This window comes from Sphaerodactylus townsendi, linkage group LG05, assembly GCF_021028975.2.
Source record: "Sphaerodactylus townsendi isolate TG3544 linkage group LG05, MPM_Stown_v2.3, whole genome shotgun sequence".
Taxonomy (NCBI): Eukaryota; Metazoa; Chordata; class Lepidosauria; order Squamata; family Sphaerodactylidae; genus Sphaerodactylus; species Sphaerodactylus townsendi.
Genome location: NC_059429.1, coordinates 43,172,544 through 43,185,504, shown reverse-complemented (window position 1 = coordinate 43,185,504; position 12,961 = coordinate 43,172,544). Strand labels below are relative to the sequence as shown.

General features: G+C 41.3%; 1 protein-coding gene across 3 annotated transcripts in view; it reads right to left on the bottom strand.

Annotated features, from left to right (window-relative positions):
- AGL (amylo-alpha-1, 6-glucosidase, 4-alpha-glucanotransferase) overlaps positions 1-12,961 on the bottom strand; it is a 59,597-nt gene that overhangs the window by 16,571 nt on the left and 30,065 nt on the right. For all 3 annotated transcript variants that reach the window (XM_048496500.1, XM_048496499.1, XM_048496501.1), the window contains exons 24-28: positions 11,721-11,896; positions 7,169-7,271; positions 6,120-6,345; positions 4,302-4,413; positions 2,766-2,901 (exon numbers count right to left, since the gene is read on the bottom strand). In XM_048496500.1, coding sequence (XP_048352457.1) covers positions 2,766-2,901; positions 4,302-4,413; positions 6,120-6,345; positions 7,169-7,271; positions 11,721-11,896 — 753 coding nt within the window. The remainder of the gene's footprint in view (positions 1-2,765; positions 2,902-4,301; positions 4,414-6,119; positions 6,346-7,168; positions 7,272-11,720; positions 11,897-12,961) is intronic.

The window sequence follows — 12,961 nt, the reverse complement described above, 5'->3', positions numbered from 1 at the left end:
TCTGAAGTTCTGCTGTGGGGGACACAGCATATATGTGTATGTGTGGGGTGGGAGGAATCAGAGGTCTGCTGCAGGAGAGAAGGAATTGGCAAAAATTGCCCACCTTATCCATCAGCAGAAACTTTTTGCTGGATCCAACCACAAATGTTGCCAGAATCAGAGGAAGCCAAGGCTGAACCCTCTAGTGTGGTGGGAATCATAAGGGCTCAGAATCACAAAACCTTATGTCAGAATTAAAGTACAAATCTGGTATTCACATATAAAAACGAGAGGGGCGGAATGAGAATCAGGTAATTCAAGTGGACTCTTTAACTCAAATACTAGCTCTTATGTACAAAAGCAGATCCTGCGGCTAACAATTCTACTTTTACCATTAGTTGAAGAAGTTTACAAGGTCATCACCACAGCTGTGAGAAAACTTTAGGATAAGAACAATTATTCAGTAATTGGTCATAAAATATACTTTGGTGACATCCAAAGGACTTCATTTAGAAGGGATAACGCTGTTTACATACTTCAGTACCAGACTGCACCAGGACCTAAAGACTGCGTGCGTTTACTAGCCGAACAGTACACACAGTGGCGTTCCTGCCTAGGGACAGGGGGTACCCTATGTCCCCGGGCGCCCCCATTTGGTCACGTGGGGGGCACCAATATTTCAGGGTCGTTTGTGTGTTTTTTAATTTTTAAAGTGTTTTTTCACGTTCCGGCCTGCAGGGGGCGCATTTTTAAGGCTAGCGGGACCAAAGTTTCAGGGTACCATCCAGAGACTGTCCTGATGATACCACCCAAGTTTGGCAATGTTTGGTTCAGGGGCAGCAAAGTTATGGACCCCCAAAGGGGGTGCCCCCATCCCCATTGTTTTCAATGGGAGCTAACCTGAGATGGGGGCTACCCATTTGAGGGACCATAACTTTGGTCCCCCTGAACATAACTTCACCAAACTTGGGTGGCATCATAAGAATAGTTACCAGATGATACCGTGAAAATTTGGTGTCACTAGCTTTAAAAATACACCCATTCCAGGCACCCCAAGAAATCTGCCCAAGATTCTTGGTTTTGCAGTGATTTTGCTCCATTGTAGCCAATGGGGAATTTCTGAGTGTTTAGGCAGGCTGCACATTTTTGAAGATAGAGACACCAGACTTTCAGGGTGGCTCCAGGAGGGCCTCCTGGTAATAGCATCCAGGTTTGGAGACCTTTGCTTCTGGGGGTTCAATTTTATGGGCCCCCAAAAGCCTTATTTTCCTTGTTTCCTCCTCCGGGCCCTGCACATGAAAAGCCTGTGGGCTGAGTTCTCCTCTCAGAACTCTCTCAACCTCCCTCCCCCCCACTCCAGAAGGCAAAGCTCACCAAGCTTGGATGCTATTACTACAAGGCCTCTTGGAGTCCGCCTTTGAAAGTCTTCAGTTGACTTCTTCTATCTTAAAAAATGTGCAGCCTTGCCTCAGAAATTCCTCATTAGCTAAGCAATGGGAGCAAAGTCACTGCAAAACAAAGGAATCTTGGGGCAAATTCTCTTTGGGTGCTCTGAAAGGGGATGCATTTTTTAAAGTTTAGACACCAAAAATTTCAGAGTATCATCTGTTAACTATTCTTATGATGCCACCCAAGTTTGGTGATCGCTATGTTTAGGGGACCAAAGTTATGGTCCTCAAAATGGGTAGCCCCCATCTTCAGGTTAGCTCCCATTGAAAAAACAATGGGGATGTGGGGCATTCCATTTAAGCTGCCCATAACTTTGCTGCCCCCTGAACCAAACACATTAAGCCAAATCTTAGTGGTATCATCAGGACAGTCTCTGGATGATGCCCTGAAATCATGGTGCTGCTAGTTTTTAAAATGCACTCCCTGCAGGTCCGAAAAAACACCTGCAAAAATACCCCCCTCAAAACCCAAATACCTTTTGTGCATTCTGCAAGATTTGTTCATATTTGGCAGGACATAATCGGACAATTTTTGTACCCCATCAAATGCCTTAAATTTTCCTGCAGATTCCAGCCGAATCTGCTATTTGTTTTCTATCTGAATCTCCAACCCCTCGTGGCTGGCCTGTTGAGATTCAGTTCTAAACAGCATCACTTTCAATTTTGTTTTAACCAGGGACCCCAGATTCTCCCTTTAAGGTGGATTTAAAAGAAGAATCTGAGCTCCCTAGTTTAAACACCATTGAAAGTGATGCTGTTTGGGGGTGGATTCCACTGGAGGTGTTTTGTGAGAGATGATGCTGACATTTATTTGGTAAATGTTTTGCTGGGGGTGATTTGTGAGATATTTACATGCTTAATACCGACTTGCACTGGCTTGGAGTTGTTTCTCAGGCTAGCAACCTACCTCATAGAGTTGTTGTGATTAGGAAAAGAGTTGGTGGGGAGAGAGCCATGTATGTTTTGATGGGAGTGGGAGGTGTTTTGTGAGCTGGTACAAAAAAATCATTGTTTGGTCATGGTGGGGGAGGGTGGCCGCCCATACGCCGGGCGGGGGGGGGGGGGCGCCAAACTCAGGTTTTGTCCCCGGGCGCCAGTTTGCCTAGGTATGCCCCTGAGTACACATAACATACTCAAGGAAAACTGTCATACTGCATGTTCCAGTTCTGGCCAAAAAGTTTTTCCATTGAACTACAAATGTAGTTTTGAAAATGTGTGCAATTTCTTGCTAAGAAAAGAAAGCCTAACACAAACATTGTTCTGAAAACTTACTAAATACATGTTCCCACTACAAATTTAAGATATCAAGAATAATTAATTATAATTATTATATTGTACCTTGGAGTTGCTGGAATTCCTTTATTGCGAGCTCTATCACTCTCACCCATCTTATCCATCCATGTGCCACAATTGAAACGGTTTCCTCCGTAGATGAAGCCTGTCTCCATATCCACTCCTGCAGTCACATTAAAACCTACCGAGCAGTAAAGTTTGATTTTGCAGAGAGAAATAGGGGGACTGATGAACCGATAGATAAACTTCAAAAAATGCCCCAAGATATACTCTAGTACAATTACTGGGTACAAGCTGTTGGGTACACGCTGTTCTTATTGAGTACAAGCTGTTCTTATCACAGCACCTAGAATTTAAAGTACATAAAGGTTTAAAGGACACAAAGTCTCCAAGATGTTTTAAATTGGGAAGAACAGATCTAATTTTAAGTGTGAGTGGGTTTTGGTCTCCAGAGCATTTTTAAAAAAATCTGTTTTCTGTCCAATCTGTACCATCTTGGTGAAAGTCTGTTTAGTCACTCACTGTATGGTTTTTCTGGGGAGGTATATGAATACTCATCCTTGTTGCCATTTCAGGAACTATGTAAGATGGTTTTTTTTTCGGCAGGGCTTGTATGCGTGGAGATCCTTTCAGTGCAATCCTAAGAACATTTTCCTGGATGCTAGCCCTGCTGAATAAAGCTGATTAGGATTCTGAGTAGACTCCTGCTCAAAATTGAACTTATAATACCAAAAAAACCCCCCAATAACTGCAGCAAAATCCAAAACTGCGCAAAAATATATATTCACTGTTCTAAAATAAATCAAATGAAACAATCACATCTTGTTTCTTTTCTGGTGTTACTTTCCTATCAAATGTGTAGTATAAATTTCTTATTTAGATTAGATTTTGTTACTTAGAACAGATTTTAGAACAGATTTTGTTAAGAACGCAATTGGAAGACATTCCTGCTTCTGACAAAGGGAAGACAAAACAAGCTATTACTGGAGGCTTGTAACACAGGGGGAGGATGAAGAGGAGGACAAAAAAGATTCACATTTGACATCTAATTGGATTTGGAATTATTATATTATTTTGGACATTATATGAGTATTTGGATTTTTTGCTTTAACACAAGTGACTACAACTAGTAACATACATAGATTGTATATGCAATTATTGATGATTTTTGTTAATATGTGAAGAAGGAAACAAAATACAATTGTTGTATAACAGTGAATATGTATTTTGTGCAGTTTTGAATTTTGGTACAGTTATTTTTTGGTATTGCTAGTTACATCTCTATCACTCCCCTTTTCTAGTAGGTAGAGCTCTGCACAAATACTTTGTTTTAAAAATAGGCTGCTATGGTATTGCTTTTGGAGTATCAGGGTAATTGTTGGCTTGTGAGTGTATACATGCATGGTATGTTTAAAAAATGAACTTTTAAAAATTTAAATGGTTAGCAACAACTTAAATTTAAAGAGACAGTATATAAATCTTTCAAATAAACAAACAAAAATTATTTGTGCTGATAGTGCAGAGCACATACAACTTGCTGGATCAGAATTTTCTTTTTAAAGTCCCCTAAACAAAATGTACCTTCATCTCTCATGTTTCTATCTATCTGTGGGCCAGCATTCCTCTCCCGGAACTGTATGCCTTGCATGTGTCTCTGCATAGCTTCTTGTATCACTTCATAGAGTGGCTGATCCTGAGTTTTGATGGATTCAAACGGAAAGGAAAAAGAAGAAGGTATGATTATCAACATATTCACTTAAAGGTAAGTTTCATTAAAAGTTTAAACTGCCAAAACTGTGTGCTAATTATAGCAAGCACAGAGTTTTAAACTGCCTTGAAAATTATTAATTGGTACCTACTTCCATACATGGTGGTCCTGTAAAAAGGTTCAGAAGTTATGATGAACAGTTCATGGTTTAGTTCCAAAAATATCAAAGATGAAATTTGATATGAATCCTAAAATTTACCTGTTAGGAATATTCGATATTGAAGTATTAAATAAGAATGATTACAGCAGCAAAAATGACTTTAGCTAAAGGCTGGAAAATGTCAAAGACTCTGACTGAGAAGGAATGGCTGAATAAATATGGGAGTATGCAGAATTAGATAAGCTAACTAAAATGCTGAAAGAAAGACCATTAGAAAAATGTGAGAGAATGTGGTCTTCCTGGTTAGAATTCATGAAAGAACAATATGGCTCAGATTTACTCTCAGCTGGATTTAAGTTTTAGAATGAAATGTGGATATTGATTTTAGATGATATTGTACTAGTCTTATCTTCTTTTTGGTTCTGTATTCTTAATCACCATGATATTAATTAGATATGCATATGATATATATTATATAGAGAGCTAGAGTATAGGATTGTTATTTCCCTGATGGATGTGAAAATGGAGGTTGGAATACCTCCACAATACTGATTAAGTGTATTTCTTCTTTCCCCCCTTCTTTTTTCTTTATATGCATCCTTTTTTAATAATTTAATTAAGACTTCATATCTAAATTAGTGCATTATCAAACTAATAATATTCTTATAGTAATAATATTCTTATACTAATAATATAGTATATTCTTATAGTAATAATATTGTTATAGTGCTACATTATCCTCCTTAATCAGATCTTAACATATTAATAATTAAAATAATTATTAGAGAACAAAATTTTTGCACAAAAACCAGTACAAGAGCTAGCATGGCGTAGTGGTTAAGAGTGGTGGACTCTCATTTGGAGAACTGAGTTTGATTCCCTGCTCCTCCACATGAGCAGCAGACTCTAATCTGGAGAACTAGGTTCAGTTCCCCACTCTTCCACATGAAGCCTGCTGATTACCTTAAGCTAGTCACTGTTCTCTCAGTACTCAGCCCCACCTGCTTTACAAGGTACCTTTTTTTTGGCGGGGAGGCAATTGTAAATCCTTTGAGACTCCTTACAGTAGAGAAAAGTGGGATATAAAAACCAACTCTTCTAAATAAAAACAGTGTTTTTTTGCCGAGAGGAGGAATTGCATTTTAATGTTTGAAAGCATATTTATTAGCTGTGTTTCCAATTTTTTCCCTAGGAAACTAAATATGCAGTGTACTGGAATCCCAGGTGGTCTCCAATCCATGTAGAAGCCAAGCCCAGACCTATTTAGTTTCAAAGATGCAACAGCATAAACACCTCCAGTTTCAAGTCAAAGCAAAGACAAAGGAGATCAGTCTCTTTTTGTGCAGGATCACAGTGGTGGCTTGGACCATATGTCAGTGAATCTAACTCATTTCTAGGAGATTCAACCATTACCCCTCTACTGGGCTACCAATACAGATCACCATGTCCTAGTAGCAAAGCACAAGGAGATTCCTAATCAGGAGTAATTTTTCCATGATAAAATGACAAACTACAGCAAGATTATAATTACATGACTGCCTTCTGGCTGAGGAGGGGAGTCATCAGTAGGAAACATTCTGGATACAGGACATCTGAGAATCTCGGTACCGTTTGGAACGATTCTGCAGTAATCTTGAATACACTGAAGCCACCACCACACAGCATCACGGCAGTTGAACCTTGCATGAGTGCCCTGACCAAGCAAGTTGGGAATGAGGCCATGTCTCAGGGTACAACCAAATGCTAAAATTATGTTCCTGAAACCAATGGAGGAAGGAAAAAGCAAAAGCATACATTAAAAAGGTAAAGTTTCCTTTTCAGTCATATCTGACCCGGGGGTACTGCAAGCAGTGATTTTACAGGCAAGCCACTTTTGTGGGGTAGTTAAAAGCATACATTAAGTATACATTAAATCCCTTTCCCTTCCCTCCCTTGCATGCCACCCCTCCCTCTACTAGGGTGGGTGGGCCATGTCCAGATGCTGGTTCCCTTCCCCTTCCTTCCCTTGCATGCCACCTCTCCCCCTCACTCCGCTAGGGTGGGTGGGCCATGTCCAGATGCTGGGCCCCCTCCCTTGCATGCCACCCCTCCCCTTTCCTTGCAAACTACCCCTCCCCCTGCTAGGGTGGGTGGGCCACACACAGATGCCTGGCCCCCTTCCTCCCCTCCCTTGCATGCCACCCCTCCCCTCCCCTCCCCTCCCTCACTGGGGAAATTATAAGCCTTTCTTCATACAAAGTTTAGTTTCCACATTCATACAAACTCTAGTTTACTCTTAAGAGTAAACAGTTCTGTTCAAAAAGGAAAATAACTGTATATAGATCTGTGAAATATGAAACACAATCAGAGTGCAAAGGATGGAAATGCTTTCTTTTCTGTCCCCATTTTTTTTGCCAAATATTAAAATCTTAAGGAGAACAGAAGTACTAGCATGAACATCTGTATGTGACTGCAAGCACTTAAATCGGGCCAATTCCCCCCCACCCCCATTATCAAAAATGTGTGCTTCCTTTCATGTGTGTGTAACTATGTCAACAGCTACATCGCCCAGCTACAAACAGCATGCGTATTTGGTCATACCTGGCTTCCAGGTACCGTCCAGTAACCAACATCAGACCTCTCAAGGCAATAAATGTGTCTCTTCCCCAACAGCGGAAAATGCCAGATGAAAAATGAGGCAAACCTATAAAGATAAGAGGTGACACACACAACTTCGCAGTGCAATGGCTCCAACCTCTCCTAAAATTCTCTCATCCATTTTCCCCATTCTTCCAGTAATCTATTCTAAGCCACATTTGAAATTCATTCCTCGTTTAAACATATACATCTTTTATGGAAGGCAGCTTTCAAACACCATTATTAAACCATTAAAAGCACTCATGGATGAATAAGTACCAAATGGATCATGTATTTAGTTCTTTGTTTCTAACTGTACTTCTGATTGTTAGATTTCTTTCAAACTAAACATGGGTAGACACTAGACTGCAAGGGTATACTTTGTCTAGCAACTCTCTGTATAGAAAGAATGTCCTGAAATTGATGGACCCTCAGTTTGCTGTACTTACCTTACTCCTCCTTAGCATGAGCTGCTGTTATTATATTTCTATGAAACAGATACTTCTTAATGCTGCTATGGTTTCATCCCAAACATTCCTCAGGTGTAACTTTGGGAAAAATGCACTGACCCGTTATCCGTACCGTTAAGTGTAAATCTAGAGGGTAGCTTCCTGTGCCTTTATTTTGCTCTAATGCTCTAAACTGGATATTAAGAAATCTTACTTCCCAGATACAAAAAATAGTACCAGTAATGCGAAAGTATGTTAGCTGTGCAAATATCACCAGGAGAACAACTGTATCAGTGCAACAAACAAGGGCAAGATAGCTAGTGAATGGAGATGATTATGTGTGTACTGGGAGAGGGGGGCGATAAGCAGAAGTTCACGGCATATGCATCTGCTTACCTTTGGGGGAGGGCGGTATAAAAGTGGAATAAATAAATAAATAAAAATAAAAAGTGTTATTTGTAAAGCCTTCTAAGAGGGTCTAGTCAGTGGTGGGATCCAAACATTTTAGTAACAGGTTCCCATGGTGGTGGGATTCAAACTGTGGTGTAGCGCCAATGGGGCTGGGCACGACGGGGCAGGGCATTCCTGGGCGGGACTGTAGCAAGGACGCAGCTGCTGTGCCAGTCCTTGGGCGGGAAACGAATGCACACAGGCGCAGGGTGCCACGCACGCCGGTGAACCTCCTGCTAGACTGCTTCAAGTTCTGCGCGCTACTGCTGAGAGGAGGGGCATAACTAAGGCAAAAATCACGTGGCAAAATCACCAATTAGTAACCCCCTCTCGGCACACCCAAATAATTAGTATCCTACTCTCAGGAACCTGTGAGAACCTGCTGGATCCCACCTCTGGGTCTAGTAATCTATTATCACTTGTATTTTACAGAGGCTCTATGTCACTGCTAGAATAACAATCTGTAAATGTAGCAACTTTGGGGGTCTTAGAAAAACATTTGGATTTCACATAATGTAGATTTTATAAACAACTTTGGAAAGTATTTATATTTTAGGTGCACCAAAGGAAATTTAGGCCTAGGGATAGTAGAACATCCCAATGCCTAAATATATACAGCATAAACATTCTTTTGCTAGTCCCCATAACAGTTCGTCAACAGTGTAAAGGTTGAACACAATGTTAACGGTACATATATTCAAAGAATTTTCATGTAACTTGAATTATGTATATTAATTTCTGTATCCTTGCTCCAACGAAAACATGATTTAAAAGCAGAAAATTCAGTCAGCTGAAAAGAGTGGATGGTTGCTTAGAAACCAGACGTTATGGCAACAGAATTCCATTAGCATGCCACACAGACTCCAAGAAAGATCTAAGGAAAGCAACTGGAATAGGGGAGGGGGGGGAGTTAGTAAGAGTTTGCAAATTGTAGTTAAGATTGTGGTTGCTTATGCTGAACAGTGGGCAGTTACTTGTGAGGGTCGGTAATGGAGTTCACTTTTGGCTATTAGGAGTACCTCCCCCTGTGATCTCAGTGCCCGAGCAGGTACATACAGGCACAGGCGCTCTGTAAAGGCAGGCCCCATTCCCCAAGCTGTTTAGGGCTTTAGACATCAATGCCAACGCCTTGAATTAGGCCCAGGAGCAAATTGGGAGTCAGAACAGTTCCTTAAGGACTGGCATGATGTGCATCTGGCCAGATGTACTGGCTAACTGCCACATGCTGCACTACTTCCAGACCGTCTTTAAGGGCAGCCTCACATAGAGTGCATTACAGTAGTCCAATTGAGAGGTTACCAGAGCATGTGAAACTGTGGCCAAGTTCCATTTGTCCCAAAATGGGTGGAGCTGGCAAACCAGATGGAGCTGCTGGATGGCCCCCGTGCCCATTGTCATCACCTAAACCTCAAAGGACAGCAATGAATCCAGGAGCAGCACCAGATCTCACACTTGGTACTTCTGGGGCAATACAACGCCATCCAGAACTGGGTACCCTGTGATCTCATGGACTTGGGACCCTGGAACACAGAGAACCTCTGTCTTGTCTGGATTCAGCCTCAGTTTGTTAGTCCTCATCCAGTCCATAACTGCTTCCAGGCAATGGTCCAACACATGGAGCGTGTCTCCTGACTCTGATAAAATGGAGAGATAGAGCTGGGTGTCATATTGATGACATTTCACTCTAAATCCCCTGATGACTTCACCAGTGGCTTCCTGTAGATGTTGAATACCGTAGGGGACAGAACTGAGCCATGGGGAACCCCATGAGGGAGCTAACAGGACTGTGAGCACAACTCCCGCAATGCTATCTTCTGGAGCCAACCTTGAAGGTTGGAAGAGAGCCACTGTAACACAGTGCCTCCAACCCCATTTTCCAGAGCCAGTCCAGCAAAATACATGGTCTAACTCTACGGTATCAAAAACTGCTGAGAGATCAAGGAGAATCAACAGGATAGTATTTCCCATCTCTCTCTTGATAAAAGTCATCTGTCAAGGTGATTAAGCCATTTTCATGCCATAACCATGCCTGAAACCAGATTGACAAGGGTCCAGGAAATCAGTTTCTTCCAAATAAGCCTGCAGTTGAGCCACAACTAAGCTTGGTGATTCGGACAAACCAAATGGCTGAATATGCCCAAATCAGGGCCAATTTGGGCATATTCAGGCCACATTTGGCCCGAATACAATGGGCCCAAATATGAGCCAATCCGAATACAAAGCATTCGGACCGGCTTGTTGACATTCGGGATTCAGTGACATTCGAGGATCGTTTAAACCATAGATCCTGTGTTTCTCCGATGTTCAGATTCCCATCAGCCCTTACCAGCATGGCCAATTGGCCATGCTGACAGAGGCTGATGGGAATTGTAGTTCCTGAACATCTGGAGAGCCGCAGGTTCCCTACCCCTGGTTTAAAACAAATCCCCGCGATGCAGTTGATTCCTGGTGAAGAGTAGCGGTGGACTCTTTTAATAGTTTGTTGTGGGTTCTGAAAACTAAAGAGTCCAATTCCTTCCCCGAATTCTTTTAAAGGGACTCCCTAATGTTTCCATTCCCAGGGAAGGGGGATCTGACAGTGCTAGGCTGCTTTGGACTCTCCTAAGAAGCCCAGCACTCAGTCAGCGTTGCTGGGAAAGGTGAGGGGTGGGGGGGAAACGGGACAGAAAGTTCCCCCCCGGGCATTCTCCTCTGCATTGCTGACAATGCTGGGCTGCTTAGGAAAGTCCTTCTCTTTCCTTGTTGGCCTTTCATTTTCTCTCCCCGCGACTGCCCCTTCCAAAATGACATGTATGGCTGGTTTGTGGGAAGTTGAGATATTGCATTTCCTTGAGCCATTTTGAATGGCACTCAGATGCTGTCAGAATTTGTTACTGCTAGTTCAATGTTTTATATGGATTTTTGTTAGCCATCCTGAGCCCGTATGGGGAAGAACAGCCTAGAAGCCTAAATAAACAAACATATAAAAAAAGAAAAGAAGCAACTAACACCAAGCAGTTCAGGGCAAATATTTTAAGAAAACTTGAAGCCAGAAACTCAAGGAAGATCAATGAAAATATGATCTGAGAAAATAATTCAAGATATACATACATACACACATGTAAAGAGCAAGCTAAAAATTATACCACACTGATAATCAAAATCTAATTTGAAAAACTGCACTGCCTATTCTATTATTTTGCTTACAAAAAGGCTGAAGTTCAAAAGTGCTGCTTATTGACAGAATTCTCACCACAAAAACGGCACCATAACCTGTGCAGAGACCAACACAATACAGGTTTTCTATTACAGAATATGGATCCAAGGGTTGTTTGTATCTTCAGAGATTCAGAAGAGCCAGTGCTACCCTCTGCTTTTCAGTAGGAGATGAGTAATTATAGTGCATGAATCCATGAATGAAACCAGGCTCCATTTCTTCGCTAAGCGTAATCTTTCTACCATACGATGATTTAGCTGCATTTCTATGCTTCAGTCTCATATTTCATGCTCACAAATCATCTATAGGTCTATGGAATATCAGCAGCCTCATTTCTGCTGCCTGAAGGAGAATCAAAATGTTTAACTTCACTTTATTAAAAAAAATTATCTCAGAGACAAGAGACTGTATTTTTACTTACCAGCTGCTAAAGAAACACAGCACTGCTCTCTTTCTTTTGTAATTGCATTCAGCCTGTAGGGAACATCTTGAATGGCAGGAGACAGAGGTGGCAAAGAAGGATATTTTCCTATTCCACACATCTGGACTGAACCCAAGGAAAGATGTTTAACAAATGTTGATCCATTCTGAACAAAGCTGTAATTAAAGCAGCACTATTTATTTCAAGACTGTGAACTTCTTTGTCTCAGATGTCACATCAAATGATTCAGCAGTTATTCTAAATGCATGCATTTTTTAACATCTGTTCTGGACCATCTGAAGCTTTAACATGATTACAAAAGGCTGGAACTCCAGGCACCACCAAGGTCATAATAACATATTATTTTGCTCCCTCCCTTACTTTTTTTGGCTGACATATGCCATGGATTTAAAAAGTTGATGGCATAGTGTTCTTCTCAAAACATGCAGAATGATTTACTTTCAACTAATACTTCACAATCGTTTGCAAGTGGATTTTGCTATTTTGCACAGTAAAATCCAGCTGCAAAGTGCATTGAAAGTGGATTGAAAGGGCATTATTCTGCATGTGCAAAAGTGCCCACAGAGAAGGCAGAATAACTGTTTCCCCTCTATTACAGTTAATTGATAGAGCAACTATAAGTACATGTTCAAAAATGGAATTACTTGGTTTGTTTTCAGGAAATATTAGGAGAGCGCAGCATGTTCTCTGTCAGGATGATCCAGCATAGCTCTGCTATCCATTCTGGAATCTGCTGAACTGCAGGTTCCCCAATTCTGCCACACTTATCAGAATCCAGCAGTTTCTGGCATCCCTGATGATCTTCAGGGACTGCAGCAGGCCTCACAATGAACAGGTCTCCTTGCAGTAATGAACACAACGATATGTTCCACTGTAATAAAACTACTGTATCATGAAATCGTTCTATGCCACTGGATTCTACTAAGTGTCCCACCTGTTCAAGTACAATCCTATCATACAACAGAACACCAGGTTTTCCTCATTATAATCCGTTTAAGTTCACATTACTGGTTTGGACATTTGTACTGAAATTCTGGCCTTATTTCTGGTCTTATCAATGCCATCGTATTCTGCAGAATGAAGGAAATTATTTTTGCTTTCCACTAAAACTGGAAGTAGTTAATACGTTTTGATGGAGACAGCTTACGAAGACAGCGGAGAGTCTATGATTAACATATATCTATCAATCAGTCCTAAAAGTGTCTGAGTTACAGAAAATG